The 20,639-nt window shown below is 34.7% G+C and overlaps 1 protein-coding gene across 1 annotated transcript in view; it reads right to left on the bottom strand.

The window, feature by feature from the left end:
- Positions 1 to 10,059: 10,059 nt before the first annotated feature.
- Positions 10,060 to 20,639, bottom strand: part of LOC128996150 (protein prickle-like) — a 61,278-nt gene continuing 50,698 nt past the window's right edge. Inside the window, exons 3-7 of the mRNA XM_054421286.1 lie at positions 17,741 to 17,983; positions 14,668 to 14,871; positions 13,585 to 13,783; positions 12,742 to 13,042; positions 10,060 to 11,722 (exon numbers count right to left, since the gene is read on the bottom strand). Of these exons, the coding sequence (XP_054277261.1) occupies positions 10,699 to 11,722; positions 12,742 to 13,042; positions 13,585 to 13,783; positions 14,668 to 14,871; positions 17,741 to 17,983 (1,971 nt within the window). The 3' untranslated portion in view covers positions 10,060 to 10,698. The remainder of the gene's footprint in view (positions 11,723 to 12,741; positions 13,043 to 13,584; positions 13,784 to 14,667; positions 14,872 to 17,740; positions 17,984 to 20,639) is intronic.

Raw genomic sequence — 20,639 nt, 5'->3', positions numbered from 1 at the left:
AATTTATAAAATTACACTTAACTTCATTCTAAGGATGAAACAACAAAAAGGTTTGAAACTAAGTAATTAAAAACGAAAATATAACCTTTCATAGAAGCAATGAGCAATGAGTGGTGGTTAAAAGGAGCAAATTTGAGATTTTCGTTGTTATTGGGTTGGTAAACCATATTTTTTTGGACTGGGGACGCCACCTAGGTGCGTACCTATTTAAACCCAAATATGAAAGAAGGATGAGTGTAGAATGAAGTGTGATAGCTTTGTTACTAAGATCAGCTGTTCCATTTGCCAGGACCATTTATTTAAAGCCCAATGAGCAAGAACAGCTGAATCTAGTGACAATCCATTAAACAGCTGATGACTCTGTATCGAACTGGCATCATCTTGATAACAAGGCGTGCACTATGTCAATTCCATAAAAAAATATGATATACATTTTAAACACATCAACTACCCAGTAAAAACAAAAGTTGATGTGCCGTTTTTCAGAGGTATGCAAATTCAACAAAGATTGCACCGTGTCAACTGATGTTGATATTAGTGGTTAGACTGGCTGTCGTGACGACCCTAGGGTCATAACGTGAGGTGAAGGAAGAGTCTTGATTGTGGAATAATTCCTCGGAAGTGCCACCGGATAATAACACTCCACTACGGGAACTAAAGGGATTGAAACTAGCAATTGTGTCTCGTAAAAGCTTTTAAAACTACAGCGTTCATTGCAGTCTTCTTTATGTTTATTTACCAACGAATGTTTTTTAAACTAGCCGTTTCAGTTCAGTTCTTAGAATTGAAAGATTCACTTTACAGTATCGCTTACTTACTTAACAGCAATGTTTTGTTACTTACAAAACGAGTAAAGGACCAAATGCGGTTCAAGGATTGAGAGAAAAGAAGTAAAATTGTAATAATTCGAACTTCAACTTATCAGCCGTTATACCAATTTAATTGTTAATGAGTAGTGTTTTCGTTGCATTGCTGTCAGTGGCAATGAGAGGTTATAAACGAAAACATAACCTCTCTTAGAAGTTATGAATAGTAATTTTTAGTAATTAAAACACTGTCGTAGGTGAAGTTAGTGTACGCAACTCGCGTAAATATTGTTTTCACCACACTATGACGTTTTTAGGGGTTTTACATACGTTGGGGGCTGAAAGTGACGTTTTGCAGGCCATGCCAGCTGGCATCATTATTTGGGGACCGAGCAGGTGTTTACATCCCTAGGGCCGCAAAATCAGCTGCCCACTTACGTAAAACATGAATGCATATTAAATACACAATCAAAATCCATAGCATTGCAATATAATTTTTGTATTGTCACCGTTGCCTAGCAACTATTTATTTTTATTTTTGGTGATTCCTCAAATTATTTCTTCGCATAACTTTAAAGATGTAGTTCTGTTGACTCTCAGTGTGCATTATTATAGTGATGAATTGTGGTAATGGGGTATAGTGTGGTGAAAAATAGCGTTCGTACCACGGACCGAAATGGTTTTGCAGCTCTCGATCGATTTAAGTTCTCGACTTCGTCTCGAACTTAAAATCTATCTCGAGCCGGCAAAACCTCATTTTCGGCCCTAGGTACGAAATATACTATAACGACACTATCTTTACGCAATCGTTGCGTTAACTACTATTTTGATACTGTAGAATTGAGTTCTTATACTGCTAGAAGACTTTTCATGTCCTGTAAAATATGGAGCTGGTTTTGGAGTACCACGACAGATAATGTTTGAATAAGTTAATGCCAACTAATTTTCCCATCTTGTCATCATCACAAGACAAAGACAGTTCTAGTAAAAAAAATCAAACAGCTATGAATTGAATATTTTAATGTACAGATAAATGTAACAGTTGTTAAAACAAAGATACAACACTGTCCCTTAAAGATTTGTCTTCTTTAAATGTGTATACCCTTCAAGCACAAAAGAGCTTGTTAATATTTACTGTTATTAAACTTATACTATTTTAAAATCGCAAAAACTATATTGGTGATGTGTAGCGCACCCTATAACATTTAAATCGAAATCAGGGATCTAGTCTACAAAAGCGCAACCAAACATGAAATTCGCATTAAAACTGCTTCCAATTTTAAGAGGAAGAGTAGTTGATATCCAAAGTCAAGGATACCACTAAGCCTGCTTATTAATCAAACAGCTGGTTTCTATTTTTAAACATTGCAAACCGCACAACAGACAGACAGGTGATATTTCAACGCCCGACTCCGTGGCGAGAAGTTATTTCGGTAATAACAGGTAGTAAGGCAAAGTGAGCTCCTGAAATGTAACTATTGTAACTCACGACTCAATTTCCTCTCTGGAATCCGAGACTTGGTGAAGAAATTCCAAAATTGTTGGAGAAATACTGTTTTAAACACAGGAACTACTTTATTAAAATAATTCTTTAATACTGATTTACCTAAAAACATTTGTTAAAATTTGATATACTAATACATAAACACCAAACCGATTTATGTTTATTTTTCAATGGCTCAACAGTATTTATTGTAATTAAAATTAACAGGACACTATTTGATAAACGTATTGCTATAAATGAAAGCCGGTTCAATTCTGAAAAAAGTGAATAGCTTTTGTCAAAACTAAATCATATGTACACAATTCACCTTCAAACACGTAGAAAAGATCATAGTTTGTCATTTTAATCGTTTGAATTTGGGTTGGCGTAAATATTACAATGGAAAAAGCGAGAAAGCCTGGACAATACATTTCCACCACTATTAACCATTTTCCATATTTAACAAGTATATTTGTCTTGGATAGTAAATTATTTTGAAAAAAGAGTGCTGTAAATTAGCTTCTATTCAAATCCCTCCTAACGACTTGACTCAAAAGCGCCCCTCTTAAATTCCGTTTAAATGTAAATGCAACGGCGTTAACAGCTTTTGGCTGAGCGCCTGGTTCGACTTATCGGGTAATCTTACATTCGGGGTGAAATCTTAGTCTAGGGAGGGTGCGACATTCGAAACTGGTGAATTTTGAGTAAAATCATATATTAAACCTGGATCGCCTGGAAACACTTGGATTGGAATTTCTCTATTTTTGTTTATATTTTTTGTTATTTCTTCACCAACATGGTAACCCATAAGGCCCACTTTGATTTTCTTTTGTTAATTTTAAATTCATTTTTCTTGCTTTTTTTGAGCCTATTTTTTTATAAAGAGATTCTGCACATCTACAGGAAATATCTTTCATTTGGTACAAACCGCGTGTAATTCGGCCCATTAGCATGGTCAGGCTAGCTGTCAAAAGTCTTGAATCAATTTTTTAGTATATACATTAGTCCACACGAGCGCACTAAAACCACCGTATATGAATCTTCTTAAAGCAGGCTTAAAATTTTAAAGTTGTTACTAACGATAAGGGATTTGTGAATAAATTTGTTCTTCTTTTATTTATAGTATGTCTAAACCTTAATTTTATGCCTGATATTATGCCTGTATTTTATTTGTATGCCTTATATTATGCCTGTATTTGATATTATGCATTTCTGTTTGTTCTTTAAATCCAAGGTGTATACAAGTTAATACGTTATATTATACGCCTTGGTAAAATACCATTATTTCACAAGAATAAAATAAGTGTTGTACATAAATAATAAAAAGTTGTGCTCCAGCATGCATATAATAATAGCGTGTTCACACACGAAAAAGTACCCCATTTATTAATTCTAAACTAAAAAACATACAAGAAAAAACAAGTATGAAGTGTAATTTATCACAGTTTGCCAGCGCTGTCTGTGGAGCGATGTACCATGAGCCCACGATACACGGTTCTGTACAAGGGATAAATTGGTACACGGGTCGGGGTAAGGGCATTACCAGGGGGGGGGGCAAGAGTCAGGCTTAACGGATATAAACTGCTTACGTTACAAGGCATTTGAATCACCAAAATGTGGCAAAAGTACTATAAAGTACTTAATTAAATGGAATAGTTGGCACAAAAACATTGCAGTAGTAAGTATTTTACAAAAAACTTTGTGTTAAACAATGAAATGTTTTACTGTTTTGCAAATTACTTTGTGAATTTATAACAAAATAGCCAAAAATGCATAAATTACCAAATTAGAAGTAGTAAGGGCCTTGTACAGTGTTTATTGGGGCAGAAGGCTTATTTTCACATATTAGGTACTGTCGTTGTAAACATAATAACGTACCTTTAGGATAATGTTTGTAATATTATCCTGTTAGGAACAGCGATGAATAGTACATAGTATAAAATTATGCAATTTGAGTAGAACAACTACGATAAGAGTGAGCTTTTTTGAATGTATTATAAATTGAGTGATTTCTTATTATAAGCACATAGTACTGAAAGTGTGTTTGCAGATTAAATTATATCATGGGTAAGATAAATAAATAAAAAATAAATAAATAAAAGATACCCGCACTAGTAACTACGACTATCCGCAGCGCTATCATTGTACTATCCTGATAATTAGACCAATTGGTTAGTTAAAAGGCACAAATGTTGTTCGGATTCAACCATAAAATGTCGGTTCCCTGGTTGCCATTGGCTGTATGGGCTATTAATTAACAGCTGTGTCTAAGGAATATGTCGGCCTTAGTCACTAACAAGACTACTAGGTCGCTCCATTCATCCTACACTAATCCCTATTCATACTTACTTAGCTTAAAAAACCTACCTTCGTATGGTCACCATTACAGAAAAAGGTATTAAAGCATATTAAGTATAACTTAAATTTTTAGGGAAAATATATATAAATAAATAAATATAAATAAATATATAAATAAATATATTTTTTTCTTTATTTACTTTTTAGAACACCAAAACCAGATAACGATTCACTATATTTTTTAAATGAAGAAAAAAAATCAATTTTAAAGAATGGATAATTTTACTAAGATGAGATATTTAGGGCTGTTAAATTAACTGGCATATTCATGAAATTTCTACATAAAGGGAAGAATATACCTTTAAAATTGAATTGATAAAAAGCCTTTAAAAGAGGGTTAGTAAATGATTGTAAAGAACAGTCTCTTCCACGTAGGACGGGAGACAGGTTGTGGCACTACTCAATGCATTTAAATAGGCTGATATGTTCGGCAGCATTGTGATATAAGGTAAATAGATACGTTATGTAAACCCAAAAAGTTATGTTAATGTAAAAACATTGATATAAATTGGATATATAACATAGTGAGTTTAATAGGAGAAGTGAACTCGATTCGGTCAATGGGCTAATTATTTGTAAACAATTATGATATTCGAACTTCGTCGTTTTTTGAACCAAAACACTACCCTTATGGTAGTTTAATAATTGTGATTCTATTTAAATATATACTTTTCTAGATTAGATTGAGTTTACAAGATTTATTTTATGATTTAATGTATTTTATACATAATTTGATGTATATTGAAATTTGTTATTCTATTAATTGAATAAGTCATAGAAATTACCTGTTGGTCTTTCAATCCTTCGTCTATTGATAGATCACAACACTGTCACTTCAGTATACAAAGGTAATTGTATTAACTCCAGACTCAAAATTAACTAATCCATTGAGAATGTGAATATTCAAAGTTAATAGGTTTTGTTTTAAAATTGAAGGAACTTTAATCTATTTGGACGAATACATACCACAAAACAAAAAATATAAAAGAGCGAAATAATAGATCAAAAGTGTGATGCACTGTTTTAAGTAATGAACAAAACTTCAATATTTAGGCATACTGTCATAATATGAGAAGGCAGATTTACTTTGTATTAAAAAGTTACTTATTTCCCCCCTGAAATAATAGAGGGGAAATACTGGAACGTTTTCCAAAAATAATTTAAACAATTAGAGAACTTAGATTTGTTTTATTTATGGTAAGAGAAAAGAACATCGTTAGTTGCATACAAAGTTACTTTATATTGTTAAAACTATAGAACGGGACTACTGTAATCTGTCCTGCCTTAACTAAACTACTTTGTAAAAAATGTAAATGTATACAAAGTTGTTTTGGAAAGAGGAAAAAGATAAATTTAATCGAAAAGTAAGATAAAAACATAGATTAGATCGATTTTAAAAAGGAAAATCACTTCACTTCGTTTATCAAGTTAATAAGTGATTCCCATAATAAGGGAATTTCAACCGTTCTTGTAAGAGGACTAAACGTAAAAGGGTTTACCATTTCCATTAGGTGAGATGGTTTTTTTTTCATCTACTTAAGTGTTATCTCAATGTATTCGTTCATAGTTAATCTGTTATAGGATTTTTTTTAAGTTTTAAACATGCAATACTAATAGTTTCTAACAAATACGTGCCTTATTTAAATGAATTAGAAACCATTTTTCATGAGACCCATAAAGGGTGCATATTTTATTTTGTGATACTTCAGAATCTTTCTCTTTTGTATTTTACATGTATGGTCATATCATTCAGTGTTTTAGAGAGCCGTCATATGCCTCCCATGAGACTCACCCCTAACCATTCTGACCGAATTAGCTCACTTTAAATTCATGGGGTCTGGGACTAAGGGACGACGGATGTTAAGTATATGGCAGTTGTGTCTAAAGTTCCCTTAGTCGTTAAAATTTAGGGAGTTTAAGTGCTGCTTGTCCATTAATTATCGTTAGGTTGGGCTTTGAAATGTCCTCTAACTATTTGTATTACTTAATTTCACTCGTGTAATTTTGTATGTATGATTCCTAGTGTTTTATAATACTTTCAAGAAGGGGCCTTTCCCCTTTTGTGATTAGTTAGACAGTAAACAATTCACCTTCAAACACGTTTATCATTTTCATCGTTTGAATTTGTGGTGGCGTAAATAGTGCAATGGAAAATTAATGTACCAAATTATAATTATCAATTACTAGCTGTTACCCACGGGCTCCACCCCATTTTACTACATTAGTATTATAAAACTATTGATTGGTTAAGTTAAGATGAAATAAACAAAGCAGAATACAAACAAATAATAACAGCTGAGGTAAATGGAAAGTTCCCTTTGGAAAGCAATTACGAACTTATAGGGCAACTTATGAAATAATGGATAATTTTGCGCAAGGTTTCTCGTCATGACGAACATTTTAAGTATATGGTTTATGGGGGTGTGACTTGTAGTTTTCTCAAAAGTTCATGGGTACTTTTGGCTTTATATATAGGTAATCGTCAACCAACGAAAACAGTTTTGTCGTTTAATATACTTATTTTTCTAGTAAATAGTGTTAGGTTTTACTATGTATACTTAATGTTTTATGATTAACCTTCATCGTTCAGTAGTATACAAGCTGGTCAATATGAACAATCAAAATTATATAACGCACATGTCAGAATGTTTAAACGTCTAATCTACTAACAAGAGTTTTTAAGTTGGGTTGATTTGAGTTGGGGGGTTTCATGTAAAAATTTTGTTTTTTTGAGTCAATATAAAATGGTGTAAAAGCTTGAGAAGTAGTGTTTTATACATCTTTTTGGAAACGTTGCCACGAAATATTGAGCTAGTTACTTAGCATGACAAGAGTTTAAGAGGGTCTTGCCTCTATGGGAGGAGGAAAGCGATATAGTAGGAATAAAATGGCCCATTAAATCACCCCTAGACCTTTTTATAAGACCCTCCATTTGACCTGATTGCCCTTAAGTATAATGGAAATGTCTTGTCAAAGATTTTACTCTTATCCATATCTTGTAGTAGAATATTTTAATCATATGAAATACATTTTAATAAAATCTATCACGAAAATTTATTTATTATTGCTCTGTTATCTGCAACCGGTGAATATTTCTAGCTAAAAACATAGCATAGAATTAGCTAAGTCGTTCTTCTTTGTATAAGGAATCCTTAAAAAAATAAAAAAAAAATTTCTTTTAGTCGTAGTTTATTTTTTTAAGGTTTATACATATTTTTACCGTTTTTATTGTAATATTCTGGTACCAAATAGGGGGTTGATCCACCACTATACTATTCAAAAACACAGATCTTCTTCCCCATTTCTTAATATTTTCTGATACTTTTAAGTCAATACTTTTTTTGATAATTGTGGCTTAGTGAAGATGATGTTGGACTATGAAATCGATGGTGTAACATTGTTCCAGTGCTTCCAGAAAATTTAAGAGTTGTGCTTTTTCTCTTTGTGTATTTTTTTACTTGACATGTTCCTGCACAGGCCTGAGGACCATTTGAACGGACAAATGGAATTTAAAAGATTTAATTTTTAAATTTAATTTTGCTGCTACATTATTTCAAGTAAAAAAAAATTGAAACTTTTAGTTAATACAAGTTAAGCAGTTCGAATTTATAAAAAATCCTCCAAATTAATGCAAAACATCTATACACTGTAATTTTCATAGAAAATATATCAATAACATTATTTTCATAACTTAGACACTTTTAATAAATGTAAAGCAGAGCCTGGGTTACAATTATAGATTTTTTAAATTCTATAATCATTGATATAGTTTTAGAATAAATATTCTATGATAAAGTTATAAGCCTACCATAATATAGTTGTGTAAAATATTACACTTAATTTATTTGGATCAGCTGTCTGAAATTGTGAAATAAGCAATTTGACAGTTCTTCTTGTTTACATTGAAATGTCAAAGCAAATGTAAACATTGTGATTGTTTTCATTGCAGCCATGGACACCAATCAATAAAAATCCTCACCTCAGAATTTTTAATGCCTAAGGTCAGTATCGAAGTGTGAATGGCCATCCTTGGTATGGTAGCTACACTTTAGTAAAATTTAAGCCCAGTCAGTTCAGTAGTTTTTACGTTCAATAGTAATACACTTACAGACAGACACCATTAGATTTTTATATAATAGTATTGATTATGCATCTTATAATTTTTCATTTGATCTTAACTAATCTGATCCATCAGCTGTATACTTGTTGATCGTTTGAAAATCTTGTTGCTTTCAAATTGTTATGTTATATTTTTAAATAGAAAAAAAACATACTTAGAAATTCTAATGGCATATGACGTGGCCTAACTTACAATGGGAACATAGCATTTTATGGGTCCAAAACTACTACAGCTACAGTACTACTGTTCCACATAAAGACAGTATAAAGTAAGACACTAAAAGGTATCCATCCTCATGTAATCCTAAAATGCAGTGTAAAACCAAATAGTCTGCTAGTCAAAATAAAACATTATTCATTATTATACATTCTCCTGCCTGACTCAAAATCATGCTGCATGTTTTACAACTAGCAGGAAATGCTATTTATTTGAGATTAATTATTTATTTACATTTTAATCTATTTAAAAAAGTCTTCTTTCTTATTAATTGTTTCTGGTTCAAACAATAAAATTTAATATTGTTTTTGTAAATACAAACATAGTAGGTGACTAAAGAAAGGGGAACATCAGCAATAAATAATGAGTTTATTTTTACAAATTTTAACACTAAAAAAGCTATTTTACAAGATTATTAAAAATATACATTAACTACTATATAGAACTTTGTTACACCAAATTCAAAATGTCTTAGGTAACTCAGTACAACTTAGTAATTATCAAATTCTTAAATAAAATATTCATTTCAATGAAGTTGATCTGTTGTACTATTCTTACAAGAAAACAGTAAGGTGATTTATCTGGATTGTATAAAAAAAGACAGAATAAAAAACACTTTTTCCATGAAGTTACAATCTTTACTCTCTGTCACAAGAAAATTTTTAGAAAATAATATTTTATTGATGGGAATAGGTAATTTTTTGACCCTTGACTATAGGCACACTATATTTAAATAGACATACAATATTGATATTGCAGAATTTTTTAATAACAAAAAAATACTATGTTCAATAGTGGTTCACTCTATATGCGCCATTCAACTAAATTCTCCTTGAAAAATAAATTTTCTACCGGTAGCATCCCATAAATGAAATGTTTACTTCAGTTCTCAAAGACAATGCTTGAAAAACCATTAAATACAATTGAAAAAAATAGATTCTACATGTATTAAAATACCCTGATTTAGTTGCATAAGCATTTTTTGTTTGTTTACAGTCTCTCAAAGTCATATTTAGCTTATAACACTATTTTAACTCATAGCCAACAGTAAAAATCATCAATATAACTTATTACATAATCATATACTTCTTCATTTGAATTGGAAACAGATAATCTTAAAAATAATTTAAATTTCTGTAACAGAAAGGTTTTCAAGTTTAATGTAAATATGAATTTCCTTGATATTTTGTCAATATATATGTTTAAAGTATTTAATTGAATTGGAGATTTTTTATTGTAAGATGAAGAGGTTAATGTAATATGACTTCTCCATTCTCTAAAATACATAAGGAAATCTTTCCTTCAAAGAATATTTAAAGCAAAAACACGTAGCTGATGGCTCGGAAATGTTAATACAACTTATATACAGATGTTTGAAGATGTTGAGTAGGGTTTTTAAAACTTATTTTTATACCATTAGGAATTTACTTCTTAAATGTAATCAAATCTTCAAATTTAGTGAGTTTACTTTTATTGACATCGCGGGAGTGTCGCTGTTTGGTTTTCTTTACTTCCCTATCCATAAGTTTTGTGACATCTTACTCATTGCTTATTATTTCAAAATACAAACTGAACAAATTTAAACACAGACAACAACTTAACAGTATCAAAGTAAAACCTCTTCAAATTCAACAATCAGGAACTTTTACAAAACCATCTGTCAACAACCACTGAGGATTGGTCCTAATGCGAGGTTTCACTAGAACTAATATCAATCAGGATATCACACAGTTTTTGTCGTCAACAGGTTTCTTCACCGGAGACTTGATGTGCTGTTGCCGCTGACGAGCAATGGCGAAGGCGTCGTTTGGCACATAGGATATCCTGACGCCCCCGTAGGCTCTGCGGGGCGGCAACTGGTAGGCTGAGAGATCGTCGCTGCTAGAACTGGAGGAACACGTCGAACAGTAACTCTCAGTGTCGTCGTGATCATGTCTCTCCGAGTAACTACGACTCCTCACCATCCTCTTGTCAAGTTCAGGAGGAGCTCCTTCAAACCGAACCTTCCTCTGCGGCGACGTTGGTGTCGTTGGATGAACCGCAAGTTCAGGCATAGAAGACGCATGTCCGCTATCATGAGGAGAATCGTTCACCCTAAACCTCCTATCCGTGCTGGTACTAGGTTCGTTCCTTAACGGATCCGAAAGATTCCCATCTAACAAATCTTTTTCATCTAAATTTAATATTTTGTTGTCTTTTTCCAAGGAGTCGGTTAAAATTGGTTTCAACCTTCTAGGTTCTACATCGTGACTCTCGATGTCTAAAAATAGTTTTTTCACTTCAGGCTTTAAATCATCGTTTCCACTTAGAACCAGCTTGGTGAGATTGAAATCTGTTGGGCTTCCAAGTTCGTCTTTGATTGAGAGTTTTTCTAAGTGAGACTCGAGGAAGAATCTACTCGATCGGTCGGACAGGCCGAGGATTCTGCTCAAGTCTCCTTCAGCAGGAAGGTGTTCAGAGCTGGACGAATGGTTGGAGCCTCTCTCAGATAGGAGTTTCTCCAGGTTTCTCTCCAGAAGGACCCTGTCCAGCCCTTTCCCTCCAGGAGTGGTGATGGTCAGGGTGGGAGGACTACCGGGGGGAGGTGGCAGAGGAGGAGGTCCTCTCACAGAGTTGTACTCTGGAGGGGTCGTGTTGATACTTTTGTTGGGAGACCTCTGTAACGCTCTGCGGCCCATCTTAGGAGATCTGCCCGGAGGACTCCTCACTACTTGACTGCTTCCCGGTGAACATGTATCTCTGCAAAAAGTAATTTTTATTAAAAATTTTATATTTTCCACACATTTCTTATCCATAATATTAACCTACGATTCTTCATTGTAGAGCACTTGTTGAAATTATTAATAGTTTAATTTAGTAAGCTATATCAAAAATTCTAATTGTCTGTCAAATATCTTTTTTAAATGCAAAGCTAAACTACAGGAATTGATTGTGTTTATAACATTGTGTAATTTTCAACCAATTTATAGCAAATGATTAAATTCAATCGTTTTTCTTAAATATTAGTTTTTAGGGTTTTATACTCATAGGTTACCAAACATTACAGGTCATAGTCGATAACACACTGGTAACATACTCTTTAAGCAACCAACAACTTCAGATATTATTACTTTACAGGATACAATCCTTCTCTCACCCTTCCATTTTTTATGTTTGGTTCCCTCTTTAATATTAGGTACAGTAAAATCTAACATACCCAAGACAGATGATAGAAGGACACCCTTCAAAATAGCAAAAATTGATTTTATATTAATGTTAAAATAATTATTCGTTTTCTTTAAACTGGTTTACAATAAAAAATTTACAGAATATCAAATTAATTGAGTTGGGAACGTTTTAGTGAGCTTTCAACCGCGTGGAAGTCTTTTCTTAGTTAAAGGTCCATTCTTTCTTCAACAATGCATTCCTAAGCCAAGTGATCTATCCTCCACAATCTAATAAAATATTGACTCTATAATTTGAGATTAAGGATTAACTTAGATCTCAAGCGCTTGAAATTAAAATATTTTATAGGTAAGGAGGAAATCAGTTCTAGTCTATATAAAAACAAGTGCAGTCAGGAAAAAGCAACACAACCCTTTTTTACACAAAAATATTATAATATTTCACTATCCCTGACAGCAGTTTGAACAAAGGAAGGAAATAAAACATTTGTGTATTATGTTAAGTTGGTTTCTTGTGCCTATGGACTCTTTCCCATTCAGGTAACCTAATATCCTCGCAAAAATCCTTAAAACAATCTGTAATTTTCAACTCACATTGCTCCGGGACTGTTGGCATTGTCCTGTGGTGGTGGCAAGGCACGTCTGTGGTGACTAGGGGACGCTGGTGGTGTACTTGACGCCTCAGACGCCGGCCTGGGTCGCTGCCTCCCTAGACGAGTGGCTGGACCAGAGCTGTCCGAGGGTGTGGGTGGCTCTCCCTTGCTACAGGCTATGCTGCAGTAGATCGCTCCTCTCCTAGGCAGGAACGGTCGCCCCAGCAGAGACGACCTGCAGGTGTGACAACAGAAACACTTCTCTGTGGCGTGCCAGTGCTGGCCGTCATGTGACATTTGACCTGGAGACAAATATGAAAGATTGTACAAAATGTTTTTAACTGCATAACTATGATGGTAGTTTAATAGTCTATCTGTGTACAAATGAAATATGTCCAGTGCAGAAAGGGGTAGAAAATATTCAAATAATACCAAGCAGCCATGCAAACGTAACACTTCTTTTGTCTAGTTGATTTCTATTAGACAATTTTCCCCCATATGAATTGAAGCCAAATTCCATCAAAAAATGTACAATACGTAGCAATAAACCTTTTGGTAAGATTAGCTAACGCAATGGACGGATAACAACATTTATTTTCTAAAGAAATGAATAAAAAACACATTTTGGAAATTTTAGCTATTGCCCAGTATTAACATGGCCTTTTTAAAGAAAATTCATACAAAATAGTATTTTATAATTTGGCAAGCTTCATAAAATCAGTCCATCTTATTTACATTCTTCTAAGATGGGTTTGGTTACTATCAATGATTGTGTCAACTTATTTCCATAAACAAACATCCCTCTAATCCAACCCCTCCAAACATTAAGATACTATGGTCTTACCGTGGTCAACACCAATTGGTTCTCCACAAGAGTCACAATACTCAGCAAACATGGCGTCAAAGCAGGCAAGACAGTAAGGTCTGCCGTCCCTCATGATGTATCTCTGACCTCCCAGCTGTAAGTCACACTCCAGACAGGCAAAGTGCTTCATGTGCCATGCTCGGCCCTCCGCTTCCGTACACTCATCTGCTAGGATTATCTGAAAAAATTTAAATTATGAGAATGATTTTAAAAATTTCCTTCAATGTTTCCAAAAATTCTTAATCATACCTAAACATTTTAGAGATACTTTATTATTAATTCGGTATTAAAATTCTTGCAAGCACTTAAGACATCTGAAACTGTACATACTAAAAGAAAATTGTAAGCTTTACGGCTCCATGGTCTTGCAAAAGTAATATTCATGTTTGTCCTCTCATCCAGTTTAACACATGACAACGTCAACCTTTTACAGTGAATGTATTAACTTTGATAAATTCAGGTAATTTTCTAGCCTAAAATTTAGTAGCCTAAATCAAAGAGATTGTCAAACTGATTTATAATAGCACTGATACGATATGATGCCACAATTATCATGTTTTCCAGATACTAGGACATTTTTAGAACAAAAGTAGGCGACGTTTCAGTTGGGAAAGAATGAACCTATCACATTAAATATTTGGTAAGAGAGAAACTGCACACTTTTCTTTTAGTGGATGGATTAAAAGTACCTACTGTACCTAATTCACCCTTAGGTAAAAATTCAGAGGAAAATGTTTAAGAAAACGAGTGAGTACTTTACAAACAAGGTTAGGTGTGGGGGTGGGAGTGGGCTGTGTGAGATGATAACAGAGAATAAACAAGGGAAAGAAAAAAATTAAAGAAAAATGTGCTTCATAAAATAAATAAACTGTAATCACAGAGAAGTACTTCTCTGTGCTGTAATTTAGTTTAGAAAATACTAAATTGTTCTTGAGTGAGAGTAGCGATTAAATATGAATCTAAACTGCTCAACCAAAGTCATTTTTTCCACTCAACTGACTTGAGTTGTCTTATCATTCCTTGATATTTGTTTACTATCTAAACTAACAACATCTAAATTACCTCATCACAGGCAGAACAACGAGGTTTAAGCGTTTCAGCGTGATGACGACCACAGTACAGCTTGCCTTCTTTGTAGAAGTAGATGAGATCTACCAGCAACTCCTTGCAGACACTACAGACAAAGCAGCCAGGGTGCCAGCAACAGTTGGGTCCAGCACGAGAGGCAAACACTGACATGTCTCCTGTAGATAGTCTCTCATCACACTGTAACACAAGCAGTACATAGTGATGAGATCTACCAGCAACTCCTTGTAGACACTACAGACAAAGCAGCCAGGGTGCCAGCAACAGTTGGGTCCAGCACGAGAGGCAAACACTGACATGTCTCCTGTAGATAGTCTCTCATCACACTGTAACACAAGCAGTACATAGTGATGAGATATACCAGCAACACCTTGCAGACACTACAGACAAAGCAGCCAGGGTGCCAGCAACAGTTGGGTCCAGCACGAGAGGCAAACACTGACATGTCTCCTGTAGATAGTCTCTCATCACACTGTAACACAAGCAGTACATAGTGATGAGATCCACCAGCAGCTCCTTGCAGACACTACAGACAAAGCAGCCAGGGTGCCAGCAACAGTTGGGTCCAGCACGAGAGGCAAACACTGACATGTCTCCTGTAGATAGTCTCTCATCACACTGTAACACAAGCAGTACATAGTGATGAGATCTACCAGCAACTCCTTGCAGACACTACAGACAAAGCAGCCAGGGTGCCAGTAACAGTTGGGCCCAGCACGGGAGGCAAACACTGACATGTCTCCTGTAGATAGTCTCTCATCACACTGTAACACAAGCAGTACATAGTGATGAGATCCACCAGCAACTCCTTGCAGACACTACAGACAAAGCAGCCAGGGTGCCAGCAACAGTTGGGCCCAGCACGGGAGGCAAACACTGACATGTCTCCTGTAGATAGTCTCTCATCACACTGTAACACAAGCAGTACATAGTGATGAGATCTACCAGCAACTCCTTGCAGACACTACAGACAAAGCAGCCAGGGTGCCAGTAACAGTTGGGCCCAGCACGGGAGGCAAACACTGACATGTCTCCTGTAGATAGTCTCTCATCACACTGTAACACAAGCAGTACATAGTGATGAGATCTACCAGCAACTCCTTGCAGACACTACAGACAAAGCAGCCAGGGTGCCAGCAACAGTTAGGTCCAGCACGAGAGGCAAACACTGACATGTCTCCTGTAGATAGTCTCTCATCACACTGTAACACAAGCAGTACATAGTGATGAGATCTACCAGCAACTCCTAGCAAACACTACAGACAAAGCAGCCAGGGTGCCAGCAACAGTTGGGTCCAGCACGAGAGGCAAACACTGACATGTCTCCTGTAGATAGTCTCTCATCACACTGTAACACAAGCAGTACATAGTGATGAGATCTACCAGCAGCTCCTTGCAGACAAAGAATAAATTATCTTACATGTTTGAGGAAATAGTTAAGTGAAAATTAAATGAGGCAAATCAATTTTCGCTTGGTCCGCAGGTTTGCCAAGGCTGGATGCCACGGTCAAATCAAATTCTTGATTCTTTACTATAGTTACTTGTTCATTACAAATAGTTACCAGAACTCATTTATAAAATCAAATTATAATGGAAAAGTCAACTCCACAACTCAACAATCCTATTTTACTTAGCCTATAACACCAAATTCGGTTCAACCATAAACACTCCAACATTTCATACTTTCTCTTCTTTATAACCACCAAAAACGCCACACCCTCGAGAGTGTATTAAAGAGAGTGATATTAGAGTGATCTACTTCAAAGCGTTTATATGGAGCAGCGTTAAATCAGAATCTCACCTCCATTCTCCATTACAACCATATGCGCCCCGCGCCGAGTGACGCAATTGTCGTAAAACTGATATATGGAGGCGCGCCGAGCCTTTGAATATAAACAGGTTAAGTCGGGGACGCCGTAATGTGGCCTTCGTTGTGTAAGAGTAGATTGAAACCTAGTAGCAGACTCGGATTAGTCTGTTAAACTTAGGCTAGAAATGGAATTCAGACAGTTGCGAATGTATTAGGTGAATAATTGAAAAAAATTAGAGCAAAGACTTCGTTAAACTTGTATTATAATTTTCTTTGACTTATTGAATCGATGGTTAAATTGTATATTCAAGCAATGTGGTAATAGCTTTTCATCACACAAAATCATGGGCGTAAATTATCTTGGGATGTATGTGTTTTTGTTAACTATTATTAAGTACAATGTAAAATATCTTATTTGCGGTATATTTAGAAATAAATTTATCAAATTGTTAATGTGATGTAACATGGAACAAGCCGTGAGAAATGAAGTTAAACAAGAAAATTAAAACTCATATCAGCGATTCCGCAAGACCATTTTACATGAAGATTTTTCAGAAATATTAGTCACTGAATTAAAGTCTAAAACAGTTTGTCAGTACCAGTTATGGTATGTATGTGACGTCGTGCATTCAATGAAGAGAGAATATGTAATATTTAGTCAATTAAATATGCTATTATTTTGACGAGATAATTGTGAACTGAAAATATATCATTGAAAATTTCTTTTACTTTTAGGAAGTACAGTATTTACGTTTGTAAAAGCTTATATTATAACTAGATGCACAAGCTTAGCTTGATTTGTAACTTGAAACCTCTGTAGATATCGTAATGTAACAAAATGGAACTAACAACTAATGTGACATGTAACACAGGTGTAGAAATGAGATGTTGCAGGCCCCAACAGTCGCGACTTGAACTCGTGATCCCTTTAATAAATGTAGCTGATAAACTTTCTCGGAGGATTTGTTGCCGAAGATATTAACGACGCCATCTCTCAGAGGCGAGGGGAGTTCACACATGGCCTCACAATTTCTTCACTCAACTAATATTGCTTTCTTTGATATATCATTTAATCCGTTTGTTACGCGGGGAAAGGAGGGTTGGTTTATTGATTTCAGGCGTGAGGAAAATTTTTACTCTGCAAATAAAACTTAACATTTACTTTTATAAGAACATGGTGCAGATGACTTACTTCAAAGTTCGTAAAGAGTTTTAAAGTATGATTAGTTGATGACATACCCCTTCACAAGGCATTGGAGCGACGAGTTGTCTGACAGCTCCTCTTCCAAGCGCTTCTCTCTTCCTCTGTGCAGAGAAGAGCCTCAACTCCTTCCGCTCTTCATCAGACAGACTGTGGCAGTATCGGACCTCGTTGTCATGCGGAGGCAACTGATGCAGCAACTGTCGAACTCTGTGTCTCTCTCCTGCTGAGTTGACGTACGGTACCTTGTCCTCAGGAAGAGATGAGAAGTACAAGTGTACCTATAACGAAAAATATCAGTTTATAAATCACCGAGAAATTTAACTAAAGAGTATGAATGAATCTAGAAAAGTGCATCGGAAACGGCGGGGGATGGGACAAGAACAAAAGGAATGGGAAAGAAAGAGGAGAATAAAAAAATACAAAACATTAAAAAGATGGTAAAAAGATAATGATTCTGATTATGAACTAGATTTTGTCGATGATATATAGAACGGACTATAGATAATCGGTCCCGACGATTTTTGATCAATTCTTAAAATCGAGTGCAGGGCCGAGTGCCAATTGCCTAAATCTTTGACTAGGGTCAATTTGTATCAGTGACCGGTTCCACAGTGCGGCGGGTATGGTGGTGGAAAGATCGACCAGGGGGGGGGGCAGTTTGAGCAAAAATTGTTTGAGGGATTAAATGAAACTATTATAACATAACCTAACCCAACCAAACTTGGTGATTATGATCAAACTGAATGAAGGTTTACTAATCGAATCGATATTTTCAATCGATATAAGGGTAGCCCAGTTAAGAAACTGTAACCGGTCTCCATTACATCCTGCCCAATACACCCTCTTCCACTAATACCCTCCCCTGAATCACTCTTGCTTTGGAAAGTCAAATGGCACTCAGGCCTACCTGACGGTTTAGACACTTTATGACCCCCACGGCAAAGATTAGAACGGCACTAGCTCCATTTCCCCTTGAAATCTAATTAAATTAATCAATTCAGATTAATTTGCTCATGTGTTGGTTCGGGTTCTGATTTTGTTGTATTGCAATTGACTTTATAAAAAAAATTACACAAAAACTTTCTATTAAATACTTAGAAATAGGACGAAAAATAAATATCATCACAGTACTTTTTCAACCGTTACTCAATTAAATCTTTACTTTAAGTCCTAGTGATGAAGCATACTACTAAAAAGTCCCACGATTTTTGAGAATTTGATTTTAAACTCCCCATTTCTGTGCACTTTGTTTGAATAATACGTTGAAATTGAACTATTTTCCCTTTAGTAATAAGTGCGAGGTCGAATTTACACACATACTTTACAATATTCAGTTTTAAATTACAGAACGAGGACATGCTATCAACTTACGTTGGACTTTTATGGCCCCTCTTTAGTAGCCTCATTTGCTTATATATAGTGACACCATTTGCAGCTTCCAATAAATTCTGTTTCGTTTTGCAATCTATACTTAGATTGACTTTCACTAATAACAGTGAAATGTGTTATGGGAACTGCAGGCTATGAGTGTCATGATGCAGGGTTTGAGGGAATGGAAAACGTGTCGTAATCTTTGAGTGGATTTATTTTATACCAAACTAATTATATTTTCAATTTGAAACACACAACTTGGGTTATTTACAATAAAATATAAAATACGATTTAATTTGTAGAGGTCGTTTTCTTAACGGCTTTATCATTGATAAATTTATCAATATTAGTACTCTGTTTTAAGAGGGTTCCACCCACCGTCTGGTTACCAAGTAAACATGGCCATACAAAAAAGAACCCTGAGGCATTATTAAAGTGTTTATCGAGTTGAAATAAACTGTAAAATATTCACAAAGATCCAAACGATTCACTGGATGAACTGAAACTTCGTAATTGTTTTTTTTTTTTTTTTTTAGTATTTACAAAATCATTTCGAAAATCCGCAAATTAATCTTTTTAAATGTGATTTTAGCTTCTAAATAATAGTTAAACATCAATTTATCACCATCCATTGTGAGATCTGATATGTTAATAGCACAAAAAGCACACAATGGTTGGAAACAAATTAGTTTTAAGGAGTGTTGAGAGCTTGTACCGTAGAGGCATGTTTAGCCGCCATCTTGCATTGACCAGGTTTACATTAATTGAACGTGCTTCTTTCATCAATTTTATCATTAGGTTTATTATAGTACACAAATCTGTAACTTACATTTGATTTGTATTTTAAGCTTAAATTCACTCAACCAGTAATTCGTCAAAACAAAACTTAAATGTAATTTAATTTCCTTTACAGATTAAAGATACATCAAAGTAGTTATTGTTTATAGCTTAATTTTTACAAAAGGTTGGTGAAGTGATCCGTAAAGTGTAACTTTACATGAGATTTGAATGATGCATAAATACTATTGAACCTAACATCCTCATTTAGGATAGTGCCAAAAATAAAATGCAATAATATAGCATACATATAAATACATCAATACTTTTAATTCCAAGTTTAAACCGCGAAAACATTAAAGACCATTTTCAAATAGAGTCTGACTCATATATTGCTAATACATAATGCAGCCTATTGACTTTTACTTTTAAATAATCTTACTACAAAATCCCATAAGGTAGGAATACGAAAAAATAAATTTTAACAATGCAGAATAATCAGCTGTTTACAAAAGACATGTTTTATTGGCGTCTGTATACGCTACCACCACAAGAACCCTTTAAACCCCCACACTCGGACCTAACCTCATTGAAAAGCAAACGTGAAGGTGGGCAGCTGAAGACAAATCGACCATCACGTGGCCATGCCCAGCGGCGACAGACTAACCTTGTAAACCAGTTTTTGATCAACCTGTTTTGTTACAATGCCCCAAAAACACTGAACAGTAGAATTATTATTTGGAATTTACATAACGAATGGTTATAGTCCTCGTCTGAAAACCAAAT

The sequence above is a fragment of the Macrosteles quadrilineatus genome, unplaced genomic scaffold (assembly GCF_028750875.1).
Source record: "Macrosteles quadrilineatus isolate MER2022 unplaced genomic scaffold, UCM_ALF_1.0 Scaffold_6__1_contigs__length_79288215, whole genome shotgun sequence".
Classification (NCBI taxonomy): domain Eukaryota; kingdom Metazoa; phylum Arthropoda; class Insecta; order Hemiptera; family Cicadellidae; genus Macrosteles; species Macrosteles quadrilineatus.
The sequence above is the reverse complement of the archived record's forward strand: the minus strand, read 5'-3'. Positions and strand labels throughout refer to the sequence as shown.